Genomic DNA, 26,780 nt, shown 5'->3' on the forward strand with positions numbered 1-26,780 from the left:
TGGCAAGGTGTAGCAATAAAGCTTACCAAATTTCTTTAAGACAACTTTTCAATAGCCTTACCTCAACGCAAGTTGCTTGACAAAACGTAGTATGGGGAGTTTTCTTTCGGACGTGGTCAAATATAAAACTTTAATATTTCCAACTTCAAAACGTTTTATTTGTTCGCAAGAAAGCGAGGCGGAACTTTCTTTAATAAGAAATCGCTTACGCCGGACTAACCGCGCGGCGCGCGAGATTTTAAAATTTGCCAACATTTGTCGGTATACTGTCAAAAATAAAGGAATGTTTTGGTCCGCTAGTTATTCAGGTTGTGTGGTATATACTAAAACAATTATTCACCTCAGTGTCGGAGAAAGTGATGGATATATCCATCACTATTCACCGACACTGAGGTGAATAATTGTTAACTAAAATCCATATTTGTCAAATATTTTTCAACAGATAAAAATGAATGCTTGCTTGGAGAACACAACTGTTCCTCGCCTGAGCTGTGCATAAACACTGTCGGTGGCTTCAGGTGCTCAAGCCCTCCAGAACAGACCCAAGATGGAAAACCGTGCGTTGGTGAGAATTACAACTGTACTGCTTTTGCTGCAATGAGTCGAGAAAGTGTTCGATGAAAATTCAGTGGCAATCTGAAATGGATATTGTGAATGAACGATCTCTTCCCATAAGTTAGCAGGGTATTTGCTTAATGTTTCTTTTCATCGAGGGTTTATATGAATCGGAGGGAGGTTTGAAAATGAAAAATAAACTTAATTCGAGCAGCGTAATGATGTTCTATCTTCTCTTGGCAAACCTAAGTTTTAGGGCGCCATACACTGCAACCGGTTCCGGGGTTGAAACCTGTGATCAAACAGCAGGTAGGAGCAGAACCAGCTGCGATCGCGTTTCAGTGGGTGGTTCGGTGAAGGCTTTAGGCTTGTTTTCAACAACCTTGAGCTCTAAAAAGCATTAAAAAATGCAGGAAACTCATTCACTTGTCTCAAATTGTTTCGGGTACATAAATTTCAAATAAAAGTGAACTACAAACTAGATTCTTCAGGATATATTCAAGGAGTTTATTTCAGGATTATAACATATAACATGTTCGATGAACACAACCAGCTTTGCTACTCAGGCATAAACGCATGCTATCAAGTTACTTCCTTTGAATAAGACTGGAATAGGTTTCCTGGATACGTTTACCAAAAACTGAAAAAACAAGACGCGTACTGCGTGCAAAATCGATGACATATCTATCCTATGAGTCAAAATTATGTGGTTAAAAAAAAGAACACCTAAATATCATTTCAGTAATTTTTTTGGCCTTTATTATTTTTCATCGCAAGTAGCGACGATCCTAAGGAAGCAATATCCAGAAAGTAATAGACTGTAAGTGGATATAGCGCGAGCTGGGGCGAGGAGCCCAATCGTCCACGCCCCAATCCTCTCTTGGCTGACCTATAATAGAGAGCTTGCTCGCAAGCTAGAAGATAACGACAATTTCCCCCTCCCATCCCGCCGCCGCCTCCTTGTTCTTTTTGGAAAGTGTTTTTCGTCAAATCAACCCAATCTTTCTCCAATGATAAGCCGTCACCAAAAACAAGTTCTCCTGTAAACTAAAAAAAGTCCTAAAAAGTCCTTTGAGCAAAAATTAAACTAGCGATTGTATTCCGAATTTACGCCTGGTAGGCTGCAAAATCCATTTTGTTTTTCATGCCCTGATTTATTTGAACTGGAAATTATCACGCCCGAAAAGAAGACACGAGCAAAAGTGATAAGTAAAGCGAGATGGTGCGCTCTAAGGTCGGCGATGAACGGAGAAAGATGCATTGTTAATCACGCCACGAGTGTTAGACAGACACAATTCTAAGGTTGGTTTTGTCAATAAGGTAATTTTGCCACTGTAAGGACATTCGAGTTCTGATGTTTCGAGCATTATCCCTTCGTCAGAGCGAATCAAGGAATTATGGGTTGTACGTGGTTTATATAGTGAGCAGTGGAGCTATGCTACTGGTGGGAGCATGGTAATGTGGTAAACAAGAATAAATTAATCAAATGAAAAGCGTTCGTTGATTTCGTTGGGATTAAGAGTACCAATTTGGAAGATGAACTTTTGCGGTTTTCTGTGTTAAGATGATGTAGAGAAATACCACAGACTGATATGTGTTTGTGACAATCATCAGGGAGGTTAAATCTGAGTTTCCGACGGGAATAAAATCAATAGCATTCCACGTTCAGGTTGGATGTTCTAACCACTGAGCTACAGAGAAATTCGTTGCCAGCGAGGCCACGTACTAACTTCATATGTGTTACGCGTACTGCATACCCCCAAGATCACTGAGGAATAACCACTGGGGGAAGTAGGCCGGTTGCTTATTAGGTTAACATGTAACAAGACTAGTGTGCTAGGTAAATTTTAAACTTGGCAACAAAATAAGGATTAAGATAATGTAATGTAATGTTCATCATATCACGCTTTCTCGTTTATCATTTTTCATTTTCCGTCCTTCTTTATTTATCTTTCTTTTTGTAATAAAAGTTAACGCTAAAAATCACGACAATTCGACCTCTCCGAGGTCATTTTCAAGTGCGAGTAAAATACAATGAAGCAACAGAGGACTTTTTCCGTGTTACATATGGCTTTTATAAAATATTTCTAAAAAGATAATTCGACAAATGAAGGGAAATTTTGTTTATTTCTTGATTGAAATAGATGTTCTCAGTACACGCTCTGGACAATCATTTTTGCTACTAGCCAATGAAAACGCGCATCTGACAACACATGAAACAATCAAAATTTGCGTTATAAAAGTCAAAATCAAGTTGAAATTTGTGGCGCCCCGTGTGGATGACGGCGATTTCAGCTTTGAATTCTCGTAAATCTTACAGAAAAATACCGAACATTCGGTGAAAACTAGAAGAAATGTTCAAAATATACGATTCTGTAAGGAAAGAACTTCAAGATGAGGAGTTTATTTGAGCTGAAAATGAATGTCACTGTGCATGGTCGCTCTTGAAAGTTACGTGAACTTTCCCGATGTGGCAGCCTGAGATGGCCGAGAAGTCGAGTCGCTCATCGTGCCTTGTGAAGTTTTGCTGTTTAGGAATCATAGCACAAGCAGCGGATCCAGACTGTTAAGTTGTTGCTGGTAATAGTAATCGTAACAGTAGATTATTACGCTAAGCAAGTCTCAGAGAAAATACATTTTAAACAAATTTGACAGCAAGAACACGGCAACCGGCCGTACAAAGTTTGATTTGAAAGATTTATAGTCTGTAGCATATAGTTTTTTATAATAAAATTTCGATATAACGCGCGCGCTGATTGGTTGAAACAGCGTGCTTTATCAGAGTACAGATGCACGGAGCAACGGTGTCACGCCATCACCCTGTTTGTGAAATTCCTGCACTTCCCTCTCGGTTTTATTTATTTATTATTATTATAATTTTTCGATCCAGACGTCTTTTATAACCTAGAAAACGTAAACGAGCTGAACATAGACCATCCTGTGCGCATACAAGGTAAAAAAACAGTACAAATAACACGCTGATTGAAAGTGAAGTTTCCGAAGAAGTTAGCGACTAAAACACAGAGCCAAGTAGAAATATAAACAAACCGAGATTTGCAAACATGTCAACCCACGAAATGGTCGAAATTACATCGAAGGCAGAGACGATAAACACCAAAGATAGCATAAAATGGACAGCTCAAGTTTTAGAACGAAAGATGTAAAAATGTCACAAGCTTAAACAAGTGTTAAAAGGTCCCGTAAACGCTCGTTAGCTATATTCTCGTACAAAAAGATCAAACAAAAAATTGAGAGAACTGAAAATTTAATTAGCTAACGAATACACAAATATATAAGCTTACAAGATCCTTACATTTTTGGTGCAAGTTCTATCACGCCGCATCATGGCCACCTCCGCTCACCGCAGTGAAGCAAGCCTCAGAAATTACAACTGTCGCCCTTCGAGTGAACAACTTACAGCTTGTTCAGATATCCTCTCTGGAGCATTGAAGCAGTCACAGCAGCCCTTTTCCTAACGGTGTCAACAGTTCGAGCACTCCTCTTGCTCCCGTGAATTCGACTGTTGTTTATTCACAAAACACAGCGCAGCAGTTGGTTTATTACCGGCCGCGAGCTTTAAAGTAGTTTGTTTTCGAATTGCCATGTTGATGACGTCCAGATTTTCACGAGCCACAAATCCACCTGATTTCAATGAACATTTACTTTTCCATCCTGATTTTTGAAAGGGAAAACTGAAGAAGCGCTGACGCTACTGGCGTTACATTCGAACTGAGCAAAGTTTGTAAACTTTGATGCCTAGTTTTGACATGTCTGACAGCTTTCGTGTTGTTCAACCAATCAAATCATTTGAAACATTCTAATAAGGATTGTGATTGGCTTATTTTAGCGTGCTTTATCAGAGTACAGATGCACGCTGACGCCAGATCTGTTCGTTTGGAAAATGAAGTTGGTTTTGAAAATGAGGGTGAATGCGGGGGGAAATAAAGAAGCCTCGGCTGTGCTCTGTTCTGTTGTAAAGCACTTAGGAAGCAGCTAGAGCACTCAAGAAGTAGGGAGAAACACTCGACTACGTCTCGTGTGAACAACTTACAGCTTGCTACACTTCTTTCGTGCTCTAGCCACTTCCTGTGTGCTTTACAACAGAACAGAGCACAGTCGAGGCTACTTTATTTGTTAAGTGTTCGTTTTCGTGTACATTTTTTGAATAAAGAATGTCTTTTAGGAAATTTTATTGTGGTACTCAGATGCAAAAATTACCTTGAAAAATTTTTACTGCGTATTTGTTGCATATTTCGTCGTCTTCACTTGAGCTCCCTCGACGAGGTCGTCTAGCGAGGCAGGCAAAGCGCTGTGGTTCTTCTTTCTTTTGCTTTTTTTCCCTCGGGTTTAGAGGGAAGGAGATAGGCAAACCCCGATCAAAATTTTGGGAAATTTTTCACCATTTCCTTAACAGTTGTACTTGAAATTATTTTGCGAGTCTTGCGAAAGCTTTAAAATGTTTTCAAGTTGTGCCGGGAGACACAGAAAGCGTGACGTCACAACCGTGTTTACATACTCTCATCTAAACACACCTATCGACCAATGAGAGCGCGCGTACTATCTCAAATATTTTTTAAAACTTAGCCTAAATATATTGCAAACAGTTAAAGATCAGTAAGAATGTCATGGACGCTCAAATGTGATAAGAGATGTCAATGATAAGTATTTATAACGTACCACCACACTAGTACTTAGAGCTTTCGATAAAGCATCCGAGTGGTCACGGCGCGGTAGGTCATGGGTTTGATTTCTGTCGGGGAGTCACGTTATTTGGACACGATGAAAATTACGTCATTGTATCTTCTGGATCTTACCGCCAACTATTGCAGAAGTGTATTCAACTATGAACTAAAAAATTACTAAAGGTCTTATACGTTTTTACCCTTTCTTGTAGTTTAAGAGGAGCAGCAAAATTTGAACAGCAAGATGGCTGAACCGTTCTATTTTTGGATGTTAGTCATGGGACGTACGCTGAAACTCCTTCTATACCTGTCCACAACAAAAACTTAACCATTGCTTTGTGGATCAAGTTGGCGGTGCTTCCGAATACACAGAAGCCGATTTACTGATGGGGACTGGTCCTCTCCTTTCTCCTTCCGAATTTACATGGAGACAAATGGTCCCCTGTGCGCCCATGTAAGAGACCAATCTGGTGCGGATCTTATTGTTTTGTGCATGGATGCAAAGTAAGTCATATCCCATCTGGCTTATATTGGGAGGGTATGAACTGCTGTGACAGGACGAATTGGGGAAGAAGGCGAAAGTAAAATAGCACTTTCGATATGGCGGGGGTGACAAAAAATAATAGCGAAGAATTCCCAGACTAGCGACAATGTGCAAAGGCAGTGGGGTGGGGAAGGAGCACCAAGTTGGGGAGAGGTGGGAGAGGTGGGAACTAGGAAATCTGACCTCACTCTAACCCCTGTCCTCCATGCCTATACTTTAAAGTAACTAAAAAATATTAAAGATCAGTATATCCTTCGGAGGCAAGCTATGTCTAAGCCAGCGTTTTATCATAAATCATAAACACTAACCCAGCCCCTTAACTGAAAGCCTGTAACTTAATTGTAACCCTTGTTCTAAACCAACACCAGCTCATATTTTTCGGAAGCTACCTACCAGACCATTTCCATTTATGAGAAATCTATCATTTACACATATAAGTTATTTATTGCAATTGTAGTCTCATCTGTTCATGATCAGTAAACTACTTGGTACTTGAGTTGATAACCATGGCAACATCAATTGTCTCCCTACAGTAATGTCGTGCCTGTCGCCAGGTGGAGTCACGTGGCAACAACTTGGAGTCGTGCTGACTGTAGAGTGAGACTGTTTATAAACGGCGAGATGAAACTGGAACGTACTCTAGCAGAGAATAGAATTCTTGACTTCATGAATACTGCCCATTCGGTTTACGACATAGGTTGGAAGAGGGATTCTGGAACCACGGCGCATGCGCACTTCAGTGATCTGATGTTGTTCAGCAGGGAGTTCCAGTATTCACCTTCTGAAAATGTGAATGAGATAAGAAATGGAATATTTCTTAATCACCCACTGTACAATTTTTTTTGATCGCTTACCTCCCATGAACTCCAAGGTTTGACCTAACAAACGCTCTCACGGCAAATTTCGAAAACAAAATGAAGTAAGTAACAGCACACTTCGTTGTGAGCTTGACAAGTTTTAATGTTGAGTTAAACAAGAAAGAGGGCTCATAAATAGATTCGATGTATCAATGTATCGAAAATGTGAGTTTCATAGAAATGTGATTCAGAAACACTTTGTAACATAACTCTAAACTCAGTCAAAACTTTAGATTCCTTTAATCGATCTTAAGAAGTGCTAACGTTCGAAACGTCAGCACTCGAATGTCTTTACGGTGACTAATTTACCTTATAAATCTGCTGATAATACCAAACATTCGTAAGGAAATGACTGTCAGCCTTAAAAAAAAAAAAATCACAGAATCCATCGCAATCACGGCGTAATTGCTTGTTTGCAACAATTTAATCGAAATTGACACTAATTGTATATCTCAGCCAAACATTCCACGTTATAACAACAAAACAGCAACAATCTTTATTTGTACCCTTGCTTTATGTTAAGTTAATTGCAAAAAGATATGAAATAAAATTAGAGTACTGGCTTCCTGGAATAACCATAGGGGCTGCCGGGGTCTGGCAGCCAGTTGACATCAGCATTAAATGAAAATAAATTACAGGTCAGCAAGATAGTGCAAATTCACAAGAGACACACACAAGGACAGAGAAACTAATGGAATAGATATTAAAACTAGGAATTACTACGCTGTTATCATGTAATCTCACTTGAGGAGTTGAATTAGGATCCAACTGTTTTAACAGGAAATCGTCAAATCCTGGAGTCAGAGAATAGTACGTTTAAGGTTTTAAACCAGCTTTCTAAGGATAACTTTAAGTTTTGTAGGTTGTGACTCGTTATAATGTGTTATGAGTTGTAGACGTTTCGTGCTGGCTAATGAATGAATGAATGAATAAGCAAATGAACGAACAGTGAATGAATCGGGATGCTTGGGTGATTGAATGAATAGATTATGTAAGATGTGAATGGATGGACATGTTGTAGTTAATTTTTTATCTCAGTTAATTTTTAGTTTTCCTTTGTTCTTATGGATGGCAATGAGTGTAAAACAAAGGAAAACATCCATAACAGCAAAGGAAAACTAAAAATTAACTAAAACAGATACATACACGTAGAGGGATGGATGGGATGGATTTCATGAGAATGCTTCCATCTTCGCTTGAAGCACTCGGATCTGTTTTGAGTGACGATCAAGAAAAATCAACTTGTGAGTGACTTTCGCTGTAATTACTGAATTGAATTAAACAGAACAGAATCTTCACTTTAAGAGCAAGTATTTTGATAGTTGAGTTTAATCGTTTGTCTCACGATTGAGTCACATAGATGTGGATTGCGACTTTTCGACCGCTACACTGCTGGTCTTCATCAGGCGATGGTGTCGACTGATTGCGTAACAGTAGAAGTAGCAGTTTATTGCCCAGGGCATTTTATTGGCCATAAAAGCAGTGGTGAATTTTTTTTAAGGACAACCATATCTTGTTCATAATAGAGTTCTCGCCTACAGCCAAATGTTTCTTTCTTGAAGGGGGGGGGGGGGGGGGGGAGGGGGTGTCGGGTCAGTTCCATAAAGTGGGATATACGGAGAGGCTTAGCCCTAAAGGTGTCCCCACCCTCACCACTCCCATAAAACGGCAACTGTGGGATATCACGTAGTTGGGTTTATAGATTAAACATCGACTGGGAGGGAGGAGGATACCAATAATTAATCTCGTACCCAGATCTCCCACGGTCAGGTGGTGAGATCTGGGTACGAGATGAGTGCGCTGTTTGAGTCTCTTGTGATTCGTCAAAATACATAATTACTTTGGTTTAATTTAGTTTTACGAACACCCAAATGAAATCCGCTCTAAGAGGCCTCATGAGGTCAACGTACTTTGCAAGACGCATATTTAGATTGTGGCGTGGTTAGGCCTTCTTTTTTCTTTCGCTGTTCGGTAGGGGAAAGTTGTTTTTCTTGTTCTATATATATCATTCTTTGTCAGCCTGACTTTGCTCATCTGGTCATAAAAGTCGCCGTATCTCTCCAATGTACACAGAACTTCGACACTCGCATGAGATTCTCTATACAACGTGTTCAACCTCGGAAAACCCCGTTTTAGAGCCAAATAGTTTTAAAAGGTTAGATGACGAGAGGTGAAAATTTGATACTGAATACTATGAATAAATAAGAAAAATGGCTTACCATTAAAAGCTTTAATTTATTTGATTTAATTTCCACCTTTTTTCCCTAGACATTCTAACAATAAATGTACCGTATTTCTATCGACCCTTATCACCGTTATAGTTTCAATGCCCCGCTAGCAGCAACGCCAAGAACACTTTTCTGTTTAGGGCTTTCGGCAGCAACAGAAGCTAAAATAGGCGTAATCGTAATTTATGATGGTTTCGTCAGAACTGGATACCTCGTTCCCCCCATTTACTCGACCGCTACATCCGTAGTTGTAAAAGAAGCCCACGATCTGCCCATTCTCTGCGGCTTTTCCCTTTTTTCCATGCACGGAAACCTCTGCATCGCAGGTGCTGTACGCAGTTGGAGCACAGATCTCAGTGCAGGTCTTCTTGTCATGGGTATTTCTCACCATTACTGCGTTACCCCAGGGCCCACTTCCTCCTGAGGCGGTGCTTCCTCTGCAGGCAGCAGCGGCCGACATGTGCAGTGACTGCCAGGCCAAGTCGTATGCCGAATACTTGTCGTATCCAGCATCAAGGCGGTCTTGAGGCAGACGGCCATTATCATCGAGTAAGGCAAAGCCCCCAGGTTGGCCGGCCTTGTCCAGCCGAGCTTTGAGTTCGGAAACCTGGAATAAATCGCATGATATAGCTAAGCTTGGCTTCAAGTTATGTTGGTTATCCTTCTAGGAACCAAAAAATGTATAAATTTTATGTCAGAGTCATTGTACATTTCCCGTGCTTTGTTTCTTAAAATGCGTTAGTTTCACTCTTTCAACTGCAGAAAATGATACCTCATTCCCTCAGAAAGGTCTTTTTGAGACTGTGTTGATTGAAATTAGAATAAACTGGTTGTAAACAATCCTTTCAAAGATTTTCGCGATTGATGAAAGCACAGCGATAGGTCGAGAGGTGTTTAAATCATCCTTTGATATGCCTTACGATTCGGTATAACTTTTGCCAGCTTAAGGATTGTGCCTACTAATACCCAAGTATTTTTTTGCGGTTAATGACTATGCGGGAAAAGCAGATCTTAGCAAGGGCTATAGGAATCCAAAAAGAAAATTGGGGTTAGCCATGCATTCTTTAGAGATAATTAAGCAACAATTATTCTAAAAAGCAGTAAAATACCAAGCAATTTATGGCATTTTCTTCCAAATTAAGGCTTTATTATCTCCGAAAAATACATGGCAACCCGCAATTTTCTTTTGGATACCAAGAGCAATTGCTAAGTTCTGCTTTCTCTTTATAGTTTTAAGCCACGCAAAAATATCCCTCTATGAGTAGGCACCACTTATAGGAAACCCGAGTATCACGAGATGCGCAGAACGTATGCGCAGTAATGATAGCAGGCACCGTCCTTAAGCACTACGCTCAATTGACTTGTTAAACATGACCGTCAAGGTATTACAAATTATCGGAAGTGCCTCCTTTATTAGCAAACGCGAAATACCATCTAGTTCAGACGACATAGTTTTAATAACGGCAAGAATTTCACGTGGTGTGGTTTCTTTTAATTCAAAGGAACTCAGCCTTTGGGAATATCCTGGGGAATATCCGCGTCGTAATCGAAAGGTCCTAAAATTTATGCCCAATGTTAAGTTAAAGCAAGTCTAAGGGCTGATTTATGTAAAACGTGTATTGAAATGTCCAGTTATTTCCTTGGCATTATGGTAAATAAGTTATCTAAGCTTCAGTTTATGGACTTTGAAAAGTTAACTTAAATTCAAGCAAAAGTTCCTTAATTATGAGGCCTTTCCACAGTGTATATAATGTTGTATGTATATAGTGTATATATAATGATAGAATTGTAATTGTAATTCTATTTCATTTTATTTTATTTTGTCTATTTACTCTTTCTTTCTAGTATTTATTTTCTCGAAGATATTAGCTACTCTAAGCTACTCTGTAAATTCGAGGATAAATAAAGTATATGTATGTATGTATGTATGTATGTATGTATGTATGTATGTATGTATGTATGTATGTATGTATCATAAATTCGAAATAAACGCTGCCATGTTTGAGAAAATACAGTGATTGCTAACCTCTTTTTGTAATTTCTTCAATTTTCCTCCTCTAGCATCAATCCCAGTGATGAACAGTAGAACAAGTAGAGCCAAAGTAGAGAAACAAGATAGCTTCATGTCTCTTGATTTTCTTTGATCTAAGAAGAAAGGGAGATATGTCTTTTTAAATGAATGTTTGTTTGAATTTTATGAATTTTCAATCTACTCTCCTTATTACACCATATTGTAATTAAGCAACGTTTGTTGCTCCATTACCTTTTTAAAAGAAAAATAGGACCTGTTTGTATGGGCAAAGGTTGTTCTGAATTAATATGTGGATATCTGAGAGAAAAGGAGACACCAAAGTAAAGAAAAAAGGAAATAAAAAGCGTTTTAGGAGACTATGTGAAAGCGATTTTTGAAGAATGCAAAATATGGTAACCTTGTACATAGGCAAGCGAAAAAGTCAATAATTTACCAACTGAAAACTGTTTATTTATTACTGCAAGTCATTAAGCATCGAAACATTGCTAAAGCTAATGGTTCAGCTCTGTCCCGTTTATCGTTTTTAATCATTTTATAGTATATCACGGATAGAGTTAAATAGAATCAATTATGATATGATGCTAAAAAGCTATGCTTTATCAAGTATCAAGGATCAGAGCGATGCTGGTTAACAGGAGCTGTATTTATTTTCAACGACATATGGCTTTAAATAAAGGAATGCGAGAAGACAAAATAGCCTACTATAAACGTTCATTTAAAATGAAGTTATTAATATATCACAGGTAGTATTCCTAGTTTAAACTGAAGTTATTATTATAAGGATGTTAAGATCAACGACAGAAGGCGAGGAAAACTTTCCTTGGTACGTATTATTTCGGACGAGCTACTAATCTAAACAATGCGGTGGCAATAATTCTAACTGTTGAGAGGTTTGTGACTTGTGTTACCATTCGTCATTTTAACGATATAACCCATAATGCATGGGCTTTCATATACCTCGTAGATAATGCTATTCATTCTAACAAACGCTATTTCATTTTTGGTGTCCTAGATCATTTGTGGCTTTCAATAAATGACCTTCTAGCTTGAAGCTTGACCAGCTTATTCAAGTATTGTAAATCTGTTTGAGGAAAATCGGATTGAAGCTACAAACACTGAGCATGAAAAATGAAGCCAGTTTTAGGTTACAAAAAAAACTGTGGCCTTGGCAAAAACTCGGCAAGAAAAAGGGTCCTGATCAGTAACATGAAAAGCTGCAAACAGTGAGTTGTCGGTAACTGTGTTTCAAAATTCAGGCGGATGTTTCGAATTTATCAGAACTCACTTATATTGCGAAAACACGCATGGACCGAATTGTGATTAAAATACTGATGGAAACAATTCAAGAATCAACAGGTCTCTTATATGAGCTGTTATATCTGATGCCGAATGGCTACATTTAGTTTAAAGTGATAATTCGTTTTTTAATCTTACCACCTTCTCAGCGAAGTCTTCACCCTGCTAACAATTCAAAGAAGTGTGCTGAAATTAATAAGATTTTAATTTAAGTAGGGAGGAAACACTGACCGTCGAATTCTTGACTTCACTTAACGACCGAATGGTTGCTAGTAAAAATGTGTGACACACCACACGCGTTGAAAACAATTATCAGTGTCCTAAGGGTGTTTATTTAAATCATTTGTCAAAATGTTTACAAAATTTGAGTCACTGGCCTTTAATTTAAGTACTTCACTTAAAGACATACATACATAAATACTTTATTTATTCCAGAAGCAGACTATATATACAAATAAAAAACAGAAGTAGAAAAGGAAGTTTAGAGGTTAGCCCTATGCGAGAACTCCCTCAATAAAAGAAAAAGAAAACAATATACATATATCAAGATCTTTACAGTCAAATATTTAAATACATTTTGAGCTTAGATTTAAAATGCTTTCAGTATTTTAAATCTAGGCTCAAAATGTATTTAAAAGACCAGAAGAATGTATTTTCTAGATCAGAATGTATTTAAAGACCGAATGGTTGTAAATATGTGACACACCACACGAGTAACCCCCTGAGGGGCTTTATTTCAACCAATCATTTCGATCTTTCTCTAAAATGTTTACAAAATGTTGAGGTACGTACCGGAGCATAATTAGAAATAAAATTCTTCACTTCACCTAATGTTTTTTTCTTTTTTTTTCAATTTTTATAGAATGTTTAATATTGGAAACTATTCTTTGTATGGGAATTTAGTTTCCCCCAATTATTCCCCGGTCCTGCGCTTTTTATATCTTTTGTAATTTCATTTTTATTGTACATATTCTAGCATGACAAAGCATTATTAAACTTAAACTTAAACTTAAATACGTGATGGACTTTTGAAACAGACCACTCTCGTTGAAAAACATTTTTGTCAACTCTCTCCGAATACTGTTTTCGAGACTCTCTCGTTAGTGACCACTGCTCAAATTTCTGAATCGACCGCAACCACTTTCGGGACCAACAATTTTAAAAATTCTTTCATTTTGCGTTTTCGGTAAGGGAAAAAAGTTCAGTTTTAAAAGCGTTGACAGATTTAAGAAATAGCAAACGTGTATCGTGCACCTATCGTGTTACTGGTGCACGCGTAAGGATGCCCAAAAAGAGCGTAAGAGTCACTGCTCGAGGCGTATCCAAGAGCAACTCAGCTTAAGTAGCAGCAAACTTTCAAGCCTGAATTTTTTCAGCCTTTCTTTCCGCTACTGCTTAAGTTGAGTATAAAACTGCGATAATTATTCATTTATTTATTCTTTCTTTTCCAGTTCGCTTAATATATATTCACTTTGATCTCATCACACCTCTACGGGTATATTATGGTAATGTATAAAAGAAACGAACAGGAGTGTTTTATCGGGTTTAAAACCACGAGGCGCAGCCAAGTGAATTTAAACCCGATAAAACACGTGCTGCGCGTTTTTTTGAATGGGATCAAAAACATTCCTGGAAAAGCGTGTGTCAATAGAGTTCATAACAATTCTGCTTTTGTGAACGTTGGAAATTAGCATACGAGAAAAACACCGCATTGTAATGAGGAGCGTTTTATCAGCTGATAAAACACCGCACACTAATAAGGCGGAGGTTTATCGATATAAAGCCACTGCACGTGATGTATTATCGACCATTTGATAGGTCAATGGGCTAATGAATCATTAATGAGTTTTTTGAAGAATTCACAATATGACCAGCTCCAAGTTGGCGTGATAGAACAATTGGTAGAGCACTACACCTGCATAGCAGACGGGTCATGGTCTCGAATACCGTTCGTCTTTTTGCTAATGCTTAAGAGCGCCTATCCGTAAAAATCAAACATATCGCGGCAAGGGTGAAAGATTCGATTTAAATTTCTTTCATATTTTAATGTCAGATAGGCTAGGATATAATTAAAATTACTGTATAGTTTTTTCGGTAAAATATACTTTTATTCAAAGAAACATGCAAAAAACGAAAATCCGTAAAAATCCAAAATAAAAATAACAATGCAGTGCTATCAAGCTAACTGGGAGCGGGTCATTTTGGAATTCGTACATAAACATGATATACCCGTGGAGGTAATGAGATGAAAGTGAATATATGAAAATTCATACACAGCTGTATTTGAACTGTGAAAGAAAGAATGAATAAGTGAATGATCGTTGCAACTTAAGAGCGCCAAATTCTAACAAATTCAGACAAATTCTAAATTTCGTGGCAAGGGTGGAAAATTCGATTCCTTTCATTTTTTAATGTCAGTAGGCCAGGATATAACTAAAATCACTGTATAATTTTTTCGGTAAAATATCCTTTTATATCAAAGAAAAATGCAAATAACGAAAATCCGTTAAAAACGTCATTTGAGGCGCTAAATTATTACACGGGTTTGAGAGCCTCGCGTGCAAAAACAAATCATTCTACCGCTTTTAAAACACAGAAATCTTTTTTTACAATCTCTAAATATCTGTTGGAATGATTTGGGAAATATTGCGTCGTTCTGTGTATGCGAAATAATTTAATTTCGAAGGCGTACAACTCACTGCAGAAAAAATATTTCGTAAATAAAATTAATTAAACCTACAAATCGATTAAGCTTCTGGTGGTTGAATGTTATAAGGATGGTCTATAGATTCCTGGATAATTTCTTTGGGCAAATGATTAAGAGCGACGCGAGAGCTTTTCAAAGTCCGTTAAAAATGCAAATATTTGACCCTCCGCGGTAAACTTTGAAGTTGCGGGTCAGACATAAAGTTTTGTCCGTGTACATGTCTTGACCCATATTAGGTTAAAATAAGCACATAGAAAAACATTTTGAAATGTTCTAACCTTATAATATGCTGTAAAAGACAGTTCCAAAGACCATCTTAGCACGATTCTCTGGTTGCTCGTCGCACAAGTTTGAGCCGGTTGTTTGCTAAACAGGTATACCCAAGGCAACGACAACAATTAAGATAACGATACCTTTAGTTACGTTCTTTTTTTCCTTGCTTAAATCCAGATAATTTATTTATTCGTGTATTCGTTTGCGGGCGCAGGCAAGCTTGTTAGGAGTGTTGGGGGTAGGGGGTTGGGTGGGTTAGAGATTACATTTTACAAAAATATTGTCAGTACTTACTGATGAAAATCACTACATCCTTGAGCTAGTTCTTTCAATTTTCTTTATACAATAGATCCTAGTCTGAAGAGAAAGTCTTTTTTTCCCCCAAGTATTTGACCCCAAATAGCGCATTTCCCTTATAAATGGCTGATAAATAGGAATGAAAGAACGCACCCCTACGAAAAATATTGCCTTTCGTTTGTTTTCCTGAGTTAGTGGAATCCTAGGAAGACATTGAATTCCGTAAGTCTGGGTGTCCTGTTGCTTCGTGTGGTCATTCATCTGCGTGTTACTTCCTTAGGTAACACTTGAATAGTGCAGGGACCACTTGTACAAACAGCAGCAAAGGGTAGCCGGATCTTTGTGTAGATCGGGATCAGCAATATTGAATGAAACGTAAAATTAAATGCAAGGCTGATCGGACAGCTAAAATAATTTTATTACCCAAAATTTCGGTTAGACAATACTAACCTTCTTCAGGGGCGGCAAATGTCCTTCACTTTAAAACTTGAAGATCGTGACAACTTCATTTGTCATGCTTTTCTGAGGTTCCTTTAACTCCTTCAATTTGTCAAGAATGTTATCGAAACATGTAATATCACAACCATTCATCGAAACTTTAAAAATTGCCAGTTGCGCTTTCAACGCGTCGGAGACTACATGATCGGCATAATTCGTTTCAAAAAATTGTAGCTCCGTGGAAAAGTCTTCAGATTTAAGAACTTTGATAAAAAAGACTACATTGTTGCATACGGCTACATACATGACATACCATGGCTGGTTAAAACGCAGGTCAAAAGCATTCAGTATCACGTCAATAGCTTCGAATTATATGCGCCTTTTAATAGCCCTATCCAGGGATGTTGTAGGATATGTTGCTCCAGTTCTGATGTCTATTACTTAATTAATTTTTTTACAGATAGTGAGGAGCCCCAGGACCCCCCGGCCCCTCCCCCTGCGCGGCGGAATTAAACTGTATTTTGTCATTTTATGTTTTGATTTTCTGTCGGGAAACTTGATCTCTAATCCCCTCCCAGCACTACTGATCCCGATCCCAGTCCCCTTTTTGTGTAAGACAAGGTGGTCTATGGGTCGACGATGAATCTGCTCTAATTTTGTTGCCTTAGAAATGAACGAATGTTCCAGTTACCCATGTTTGAATGGCGGAACTTGTGTTGATTATGTGAAGAAGTTTAAGTGCAACTGTATTGCATACATAATTGGAGTAAGATGCGAGGCAATAGGTTTGTTCACTTTTCCTTACTGAAACTTGCAAAAACCTCGAAAACTATTAAATGCAAGGAACCACAAAACATATCTCCTAGGTGACATAACCTGCTTAGCAGTTTAGCGGGTAAAAACGTTAATGGCAAACTTCCCTTAAAGTTAAGAGTACGAAAGGAGCTAATTTTCTTGATTAACTTGTACCGTAGGTGACGAATCGTTTTATAAAACATTCTCAAACTCATCAATAATTCATCAAGAGAAAACAAAGAAAAGAAAACCCGCGAGCAGCTCCCCAAAATAGGAAATTTGCCGAGCTTTTTTGCTCTCTTCCTTTAAAACTAAACAAACAACTCCCAATTCTCAATTCATTGCATTTTTCATTGTATCGTAAATGATAGCCATGTATCGTCTGGATTGAAAAAAAACTTCTCAAATTTCCCCAAGTCCATCCTGTTTTGTTTAGTGTTGTTGATCGTAAAGTGATTGTGATATTATAAGTATTGTAAGTTATTAAGATCAGTGTAAAACAGTATTGTTTGAATTGTAAATATAATAAGTATTAGTATATACCCTTATAAACCACACAAGTGAAGAGTGCCTTTCGCGCGCGCTGATTGGCTAGATCGGAGATGATTAGCCAAGTACTATTCACCTCCGAGCAGCCAAAGAGAAACAAGATGGCTTCTCGTTGCGCCACGGTCACTTAAGAGCAAATTATTTTGATAAACAAGGGAGCTGTTACAAAAAATACAAAAAAGGCAACAAATTATAGTTTGACAGCATTAAATGGTAAGTTGTTTAATCTTTCCAAACTCATATTCTAAGGCGAAAAACGAAAAAACAATGCATTGTTTACGAAAACTGCGGAGCATTTTAATCAAAATGTAAACAATGAAACTTCTAATGTTTTGCAGCATGGTTTCAACTAAACAACAAGACGAATTTCACACAACAATTGAAGAAATGACACCTTAGCAACTAAATTTTTTATTTGTTCGCAAGAAGGCGAGATGGAACTTTCTACGGGCTTACCACGTGGAGCGCGAGATTTTAAAATTTCCCAACATTTGTCGCACTTGTCGGTATACTGTCAAAAATAAAGGAATGTTTTGGTCCTCTAGTTATTCAGCTTGTGTGGTATATACTAAAAGAACTATTTACCTCGCCGCTTCGCGGCTCGGTAAATATCGATCACTATTCACCTCCACTTCGGTAAATAATTGTTAACTATAAGTATAGGTGACTCGTGGGTAGCATAAAGGTCAGGTCCCAGTTGCTCAAAGAGTGGATAATTTTATTCACTGGATAGGTCGATATCCGGCAGATGAAATGTGTGCAAGATTTCCCTGATAGTCCCATGATTTGTGGATAGAGAAGCTTATGTCGAATTTAAGTATGGCCGGGATTGTGTGGAAAACTTTACAAAAGCATTACTTGGAGTACATCTGCTCCGCTGGATAGTGACTTATCCAGTGGATAAAGCTATCCACTCTTTGAACAACTGAGGCCAGGGCCCCGTTTCTCGAAAGACCCGGTAACTTACCGGGCCAGATAAGTAATTTAGTGACAAATGTTTCTAAACAGAAGTCAATTTTTGTTAGCTTTGAATACTGACTTAATTTTAAAACCTTATTAATCTATGAAGACATTGGCGAGGTACCATGTCTGTAATCGTTTTGTAATCGACAAAAAACATTTAAAAGTATACTTAACTGGCCCGGTAAGGTACCGGGACTTTCGAGAAACGGGCCCCAGGTCTTTTTCGGGATGAAGGGGCCAGGGTAACTTCCAACTGAGCCCAACATCAAAGGAGTTGTTGGGAATGGCACTATGCCAACGAGCCACCATAAAGTATTTTCAAATATTTCTAAATTTCAATCTTATTATCTATTGATTATTATATTATTGTTTTATTATTATAGTTCAATTGTAAAATCTACATAATTCAGCCGTGAGGCTGCGAAGTGATTTAATAAACTATTTATCATCTTATCATCTTATCATGCCAATGACACTACTTTGTTGCTACATGTAGATGGATCAAAGAAATCTCTAATGTCCACTGGGGCTACCTTTAAGGAATTTGGGTCATTATCGAGTCCACTTTCATATAAATAACAATAAAACTGAGGCGCTTTGGATTGAATTGGTTCATTGAAGCAAGGCGTCTCAGTTTATATCAGTGCTCCGAATATGGGCTCACATGGGCGACTTTCAAAAGTACGCGCATTAAGAATTTGGTTCTTCACCGACAGGGGCGCGTCTGTGGCTTTAAATTAAGAAGAGAAAAAGAAAGCAATTGAAGAAATCATTTGCTGATGGCATGTCAAATGTCTGAGCCTTTTGCCAGAGTTATCGTTTTAAAAATACTGAAAGTTAATTTCAAAATGTATCAGTCATGCCAAGTCTATCTACATGACAGAAAACGTTGAAAGAATTAATAACTCACCGCTGTTTAGATTTCCCTGGAATGGTACAAATTAAGTAAAGGGAAATACAATGAAGTATAGCCAGACATAACTAGTCAATGATCAATGACATCAATGATCGAGTAATCAGGGGGTAATCATAGAGTAACGACAGTTGATTACTCATTGAGTATTGCCAATGATTATTGAAAATTAAAATAGGAATAATGTAGATAATGAGATTTTCATTGCAGTGGCACTTTTTCAACGACAAATACAACAACAACAACAACAAAATTATTGCTAGGGCTTAGGAAGGCTGCCGTCACAATTTTCAGTGAGTAATCAACTGAGTCACTAATTGATTACCCATTGATTACATTGGTGTCATTGATTAGTTATGTCAGGCCATAGAGCAAGAGGAATGAGCACTGGTTATGTTCTCCACAACTAAATTTTCGCCCACACAAAAGCCATTGCAGTGAGACTTATGAAGGCCCGTTCTGGTCAAAATAAAGCATGTAATTTCCACTTGTCAGTAAATTAATTTTTTCACTGTTTGTAATTAATATTATGTACGTCTGAAATTATTTTTGTCTAAGGCCAAATGGTTTAACTGCTATTAATTAATTTTTTTGTACTTCATAATTATTTTTTTCTAAGGAGGAATTAATTTTATGTTCCTCATGATTATTTTTGTTAATTTTTTTCTGAAGTGAGCAAAATAAATTTGTTGAACGTAGGAATTATTTTTGTGCTTTTTTCCAACAAGCCTTTGCGGCCGTGCAATTGCCATGTGCAACAAACATGGCGGCTCGTGAACACAGGTCACGTCGAGTGGTGTTACGAGACAGAAATATACGCGGTTTCGCACTTTTTCTGCAGAATCTCAAGAGCGTTCTGAATCTTTTCGCCAGTGAACAGGTCTTAACTGCAGAGATTGTAAGTGAATCAAGGCATCGTTTACTGGATGCATCGGTTACGTTGACCTTCCTGATGAGTGACATAACGAACGGTGTTGGAAATGCAACCGGTATTTCATCAGTTGTGCTTCAAGATCCTGTTCAGAACTTGAAGCATTCATTGACCCAGCTAATTGCATTACTGGCTAGTCTGATTGAAAGCCATGACAATGCAGACTTTCACGATGCCCTTGATATATCTTACTCAGCACCAATGTATCTTTCACAAACAGGACGAGGTCGTAAGCGCTATGAAATAACGAAAGAACAACTTGAGCATTTGCGATCACTTTATTTTTCTTGGGAAGCAATTGCTGGCATTCTCCAGGTCAGCGTTTCAACCCTTCACCGGCGACGTGAAGAATTTGATTTGAAGGATTCTTCCTTTTCAGATATATCAGACGATGAACTGGATGAAATTTACAGAAGTATAACCGGCAATTCAAGTACAGGACTCCTTACTCCTAACATTGGGAGAAGAAGATTTATAGGTGCACTGAGAGGTCGAGGCTTGAACGTTCAAAGATGGAGAATCACCGAGTGTCTACGACGTGTCGATCCTGTTGGAACTGCTTTACGCTGGAGAATAGCCATTCATCGCCGAAAGTGTTATGTACCCACTCCCAATAGTCTATGGTATATAGATTCAGGGCACAAATTAATCAGATATAAGCTTATAACGCACGTCTGTATTGATGGGAAGACGAGGTTAATTTTGTATGCTGCTTGTCGGAACAATAATAAAGCAGAAACAGTGCTTTCCTTGTTTCAGAATGCGGTGACGACATGGGGATTACCCACAAGGGTGCGTTCTGACTACGGTATGGAGAATTATCATGTTGCTGCTTACATGATACAACATCGTGGACCAGGAAGAGGCAGCATCATTACTGGATCTTCGGTCCATAATTCAGGGTTGAGAGGAGACATCGTGATGTTTATTCTGGTGTGTTGGTATTCTGTTCTCGCATTTTTGGAGAGCTAGAAGGTGAAGGTAACTTATAGATGTTCTAAACGATGTACACATTTTCAGCCTGCACCATGTCTACATTCCGAGAATACAAAATTCTCTCGAGGAGCTTGTCAGGCAAATGAATAATCGGCCAGTATCAACTGATAGAAACCAATCACCACTGCAAATGTGGGAGGGGGATATGCTGGAGAACTTGCATTCTGGGCATACTGCATTGAGCGAAACTGAAATTGAACACTTTGGAGTTGATCCAAATGGCGTCCTAGCAGTGGAAGATGAAGATTACCAAGTAGATGTTTCCCAACCATTAATCAACCTTTCAGATGGACAGATTTCACAGCTTCCAGACCCTCTGTCAAACGATTGAAACAGCGGAAAGCATATTTACTTGCAGTGCGTTGAAATTATTAACAGGTCTCTAATATCTAGTTAAGACTCTTGAAGCCTAAAGAATCAAGCAACAACTGTAACAAAAATATTTCTCTTCAGTCTACATGATATATTTTGTTCCATAAGTGACATATATGTAGATGAAGTAGGCCACAGGAATGTACGGATAACTTAAATTGTTGTATACCTAGACTTTCACTCAACAAAATGAGCACTGTGATTGGTTGATTCTTGGTCATGTGCCCCTGATCAAATACAAATGTATCCCGACCGGGATACAATTCTGCAGTTGTTGCCCTCTCAGTTACTGAGAGGGCGACAACTGCGGAATTGTATCCAACAATTCTGCAGTTGTTGCCCTCTCAGTTACTGAGAGGGCGACAACTGCGGAATTGTATCCAACAACTGTTGTTTGCTGTTTGTTTTGCTGTGATTGTTGAGGGGAAAGTCTAAATATACAACAAAGCACTTAATGTAGGGTCCCGAGGGAAACTAGTTAGTTTTGTTTTCCCTGAATCCTGATGTTTCCTGAGACAAAGTTGAGGGAAACATCAGGGCTCTCAGGAAAACAAAGCTAACTGTTTCCCTCGGGGCCATAATAAAATTAATGTATAGTGTTTCCTAGGGAGTGAGCGGAAAGTAATTTATTGGGTGTGATTAGAATTCTCACTAAAATGCTAAGGGACAACTAAAAGACTATCTTATGTAAAACATGATCACCAAAAAAGGGATTTTGATCATGATTTATTTACTGGTAATTTAAGATGAACAATAAAGCCCCATGTGGACCTGAAGTAGACTGAATGTACTTCCACCACCCTCATCCCATGTCACCCCAAACTGATGATAAATGTTGACCATTGCTTGACGCCGCATGTCCATCTCTAAGGGATTTGTTCATTATTGCTTAATTCAGAAGTCTTCCTTCAGTTGAAACATATACAAATTCAACTCAGAAGCTGAATATCGTTACAGATTTTTTCATGAGACAGAATATCTATACCAAGATGGTAAGAGCCATTCAAAATAACAAATGACATCTAGAATAGCAGTACAAGTCACAGAAAACTTGACATGTATTAATTCTATTGTATTTAACTAACAGTAACCTAACAGTAATTGTAAAAGGCAACAAGCATTTGAGTAGCTCTTGAATTCTAATTGTCATGCACCTCAGATAACTCGAATTGCCAATAGAAAGAGCAGGAGCATACATAAACAAAGGCTACAAAAGTGCCATTAATATATGAATATAGAAAATTACAAAAAATGCAGGCTGGATTAACTATTCACCATCTTAATAAAAGCTCAAAATTCTAATATCAAGGTGACGTAATGTTGATGACAGTGCTGTCATTGATACATAAGCTAACAATCCAACATCCGCTATATATTCATATATTTATAGGCATGTTTCAACTCTATAGAAACACTTGGTCTACATGAAATTTAAAAAGGATATATCCAATCCAATTAAAATGTCAAGTACATGTAACATCAATGAACCCCTTATCTTTTGAAGTTGTACCATTCCACTTCTTTCAAATTGCAATTTCAGTTTTTTAGTTCTTGTGTCACTATTGAAATGAAAACTAATGTGCAACATGTGAATGAAGTTCAGGTTTTCTACATAGGGATTTTTTTTCCTTTCAACCCTGAAACAACTCAACTTGCCAAAGTTAATGTTTTCTTATCAGTTCAGAGTCAAAATGGAGTCTGAATGAAAGCAATTTAATTCTTTCCAAAGAAAGGCTGTGAGAATGCTAAGTCATACAAAGCAAATAATCTCTCTATGGGAGGTAACGGAATTTGATTTGTTGGTCTTGGTAACTCAAGAACATTAGTACAGGTATGAGCTAAAGGCAGAAAGCCGCCCTCCACAGATGGGTGTTCCTCTTCACTTGATGCTTGATGACTCGTAGCTTTGATTTCTGTGGGTAGTATGAACTCCAATGATGGTGCAAGCTTCAACCCAAGGACTGGCTCCTCTGCTGAAGCAGTGGCAAACTGAAGGATGTGACTCAAATTCAGGGTAGTCTCCCCACACACCCTCCTGGAAGCTGCCACTTCTCGAACGTATTTGACAAAGAATTGATAAATTTCTTTCTCTTTTTTTAGTGCATTGGACCCCTCCTCTGAAAACTGAGGCTTCAAAATCTGCAGCAGCATTGTGACACTCATTTTATGCTGAGCTTGAGGTCTCGGGAGATAAACAAGCATCGGCAGCTGCTGTAAAGCTGACAGCATTCCAAGTTCTTCTAGCCCTTGTCGAATTTGGCGAACACATGGATCAGAACATTCTTTAGAAGAGACAATTTGCTGCAAAATGCTCTCCTCTACAAAAACAGGCAGTTGCCCATTTTGGAGAATGGCAACTGCCATCATAATTCCAACAAAAAAGTAACCTTGTGCTAATAGTGGCCTCAAGCCTTGGTCAAAGTATTTTTCTTTAATGGCTTGGTTCATTAGTCGTATCCAGTCTTTATGTGGTCCACCCTGATCTACACATTCTTCTCCCATGAAGTCAACCTGAAATGTCAATCTGTAGTTTGTAATGTACTGCAATTCACTAAATGTTGTTTGCAGTATTCTGTCCCTGTCAACAGTAATGTAATTTGTTTCTCCTTCAATAGTTTCATCGCAATTCGTGACTTCTAACTGTCTGCCGGTGACAATCTCTTTTTGTAGAAATTTTAACACTTCTACAGGGTCACTCACACCTTGGGCTTTCACATGACTGATAATGGAGTTGATATTAAAAGAATTCAATGTCGATTGACTGTCACTTACAGAGAGTACTGATCCTGCATTTGTTTCAGAGAGATCTGTACTGGTGTGCAAGTTTTGTTCAGACAATCTGCTGCCCACGTGAGAAGTATACAAAGGAGTTTGTTGTGTCAAATCGATGAGCAGGTTGTCTTCACCACTTGCAGCATCACTTGAGCAGACGACGTCAGTTCTTTCTACTTCAAGATCAAAGGGAGAAGCTTCTAGAAGTGTATCACTACGATCCAACATGGATGCAGGGAGCTCTTCTAATAGTCTTAAATACAAACACCCAGACGGAGCGATAGATTTGAGTAGAAGTTTAGAATCAATTTCCTTGCCTCGTGGGAGACTCAGTCTTAGCAAAGTGCCGCCACAGTTCTTAGCAATTTCGAAATACATTCCCTCCAATTCACCAGTCAGCAATGTCGACAATTCTTTGTGCAGTGTTTTGGCGTCCCATTTTCTGTTGATGTCAAAACCTGAGATAATTCTCCCAGAGCTTTTCAATTCGGGCTTCTCGGATTTGTTTGGTACCTTTTCACTCCCAATTTCCAGTATAATAGCATCTTTTGAAACCACTTCAGACGCCAATGGTCGACCAGCAGAGCGTCTTATACTTGGATAAGGTCGAGAAGTACAAGATCTTTCGTACCTTCCGGTTGAAGAATTCCTAGCCCTGCTGGCTCCTGTCCCTCTCGAAAGTGTAGGGAACCGCCTCCCTAATTCCTCCAAAGCGTTACCCGTGCCAGCTCTGGGAGTCGATCTCTGCGGCTCGATACAAGACGAACTTGCCTGACTTTCACTTGCAATTAATGATCGCTGTTCCGTTAACGAAACGTTCTCAGCGATTGCCGCTGTGCCTCTCTGCTCAACTAGGGAAACAAGGTGATTGATCTGGCTTATTGCTGTTTGTGCAATTGACTGAATGCGAATAACAGAATCTGAGTTGTCAGAGTTGTTGTTACCCGCCATGTTTCTTTGTCAGCACATGGCAATTGCACGGCCGAAAAAGGCTTGTTGGAAAAAAAAAGCACAAACATAATTCCTACGTTCAACAAATTTATTTTGCTCACTTCAGAAAAAATTAACAAAAATAATCATGAGGAACATAAAATTAACTCCTCCTTAGAAAAAATAATTATGAAGTACAAAAAAATTAATTAATAGCAGTTAAACTATTTGGCCTTAGACAAAAATAATTGTAGACGTACATAATATTAATTACAAACAGTGAAAAAATTAATTTAATGACAAGTGGAAATTAAATGCTTTATTTTGACCAGAACGGGCCTTCATATACAACACTCAAAAAAAAAAAGAGAAAAAAAACTTATGGCCCCTCTGCTTACCTAGATATGACAACGAATAACGCTTCTAGGAAAGCATAAGTGAAACTAAGAATAAGCGGCCACAAGCTTTGATTGAAACAGGAAGATACGACAACGTACCCCATAGTGAAAGGGTGTGAAATGTTTGCAACTGTAAAGCCATTGAAGATGAAATTCACTTTTTATTAGATTACCCAAGCTACTCTTCTTTAAGAGATATGTTCTATATTAAAATAGAACCTAGCCTTCCATTTCCACGACTAATAGCAAAAGAACTTTACTATCGCATATAATGAACTCAACTGACTGATTTTACAAACACTCAATTAACTTCATTTGTTTCCTCCTGCTTCGAATTGAGAGATAAACGTCTCTCCGGAATGATTACTTCTACTGTATGAATAGTTTAAAATAAGCAAAGACTTCAGTTACTTCATTTATTTATTTATTTCTTTTATTTTTTAATTATTATTTTATTTTATTTTAAGTTTTCTTAAGAATTAGTCAACGAATCAATAATTAGTTATGAGTAGCTTTTGCAATACTGTATTTGTTATAGTCATGCAAATAAGGCTTGTTGTTGTTGTTGTTGTTGCATTAAATGAAAATAAATTTCAGGTCAGCAAGATAGAACAAATTCACAAGAGACACATACAAGGACAGAGAAAGTAATGCAATAGATTTTTTTATTTCAACAACGCAACAAGCAAAAACTACATTTTACATTACAACATTATAATTGCTAAATAACAGGCTGAATGTTACGCTATTTTAACACACCCATTCTTTTTTAATGTTACGCTATTTTAACACACCCCATTCTTATCCTTTGTACTTCGCTCTCCCTATCCCCCTCCCCTCACACACCCACACACACACCCACACAAACAAAAAAATAAAACCAAAAAAAAAAAAATAAAATAAAATAAAGAAAACCACCAAAAACAAAAATAGAAAAAAGAAAAAACGTAAGAGGTAATAAGTTCCATTGATCAAGTCAGAGGGGTCATTTTTCATATCTACTTTGTGGCATTTCAATTCTGTATTTAATTATCAATTTATCAACGAAGTCTTGGAGGAGAATTGGTTTGTTGTGTAGTTTGTTGGTGTAAATATAGTATCTCATAAATAACATGGTATAATTGAATTTCCTTACTAGTACCTTTTCATGTAAGTCCGAGAGGATGCCGAACAGTCTTTCTTCGCTAGATGGATTGAACTTGATTTTGTTTTCTATAATGAACCAGTTGATGACCCGTTGAATGAAAATCTT

At 38.0% G+C, this 26,780-nt stretch overlaps 3 protein-coding genes and 1 pseudogene across 3 annotated transcripts in view; 2 read left to right on the forward strand and 2 right to left on the reverse strand.

Annotated features, from left to right (window-relative positions):
* The window catches only part of LOC146465230 (blastula protease 10-like), a 532,877-nt gene that overhangs the window by 108,681 nt on the left and 397,416 nt on the right, over window positions 1-26,780 (forward strand). The gene's annotated exons all lie outside the window — the stretch shown is intronic.
* LOC146465244 (uncharacterized) lies at window positions 1,910-7,393 on the forward strand (annotated as a pseudogene).
* On the reverse strand, window positions 8,854-11,011 carry LOC146465245 (uncharacterized). The gene is made up of 2 exons (XM_085128568.1): window positions 10,893-11,011; window positions 8,854-9,473 (listed from the first exon to the last, which is right to left on the reverse strand). Exons 1-2 carry the CDS (start codon window positions 10,989-10,991, stop codon window positions 9,003-9,005), a joined length of 570 nt encoding a protein of 189 aa, XP_084984694.1. The 5' UTR covers window positions 10,992-11,011; the 3' UTR covers window positions 8,854-9,002.
* Window positions 23,140-25,172, reverse strand: LOC146465246 (uncharacterized). Its single transcript, XM_085128788.1, has 2 exons — window positions 25,012-25,172; window positions 23,140-24,981 (listed from the first exon to the last, which is right to left on the reverse strand). The coding sequence occupies exons 1-2, from the start codon at window positions 25,149-25,151 to the stop codon at window positions 23,142-23,144; spliced, it is 1,980 nt and encodes a 659-aa protein (XP_084984914.1). The 5' UTR covers window positions 25,152-25,172; the 3' UTR covers window positions 23,140-23,141.

Source organism: Pavona decussata, unplaced genomic scaffold (assembly GCF_977016875.1).
Source record: "Pavona decussata unplaced genomic scaffold, jaPavDecu1.1 SCAFFOLD_156, whole genome shotgun sequence".
Lineage (NCBI taxonomy): Eukaryota > Metazoa > Cnidaria > Anthozoa > Scleractinia > Agariciidae > Pavona > Pavona decussata.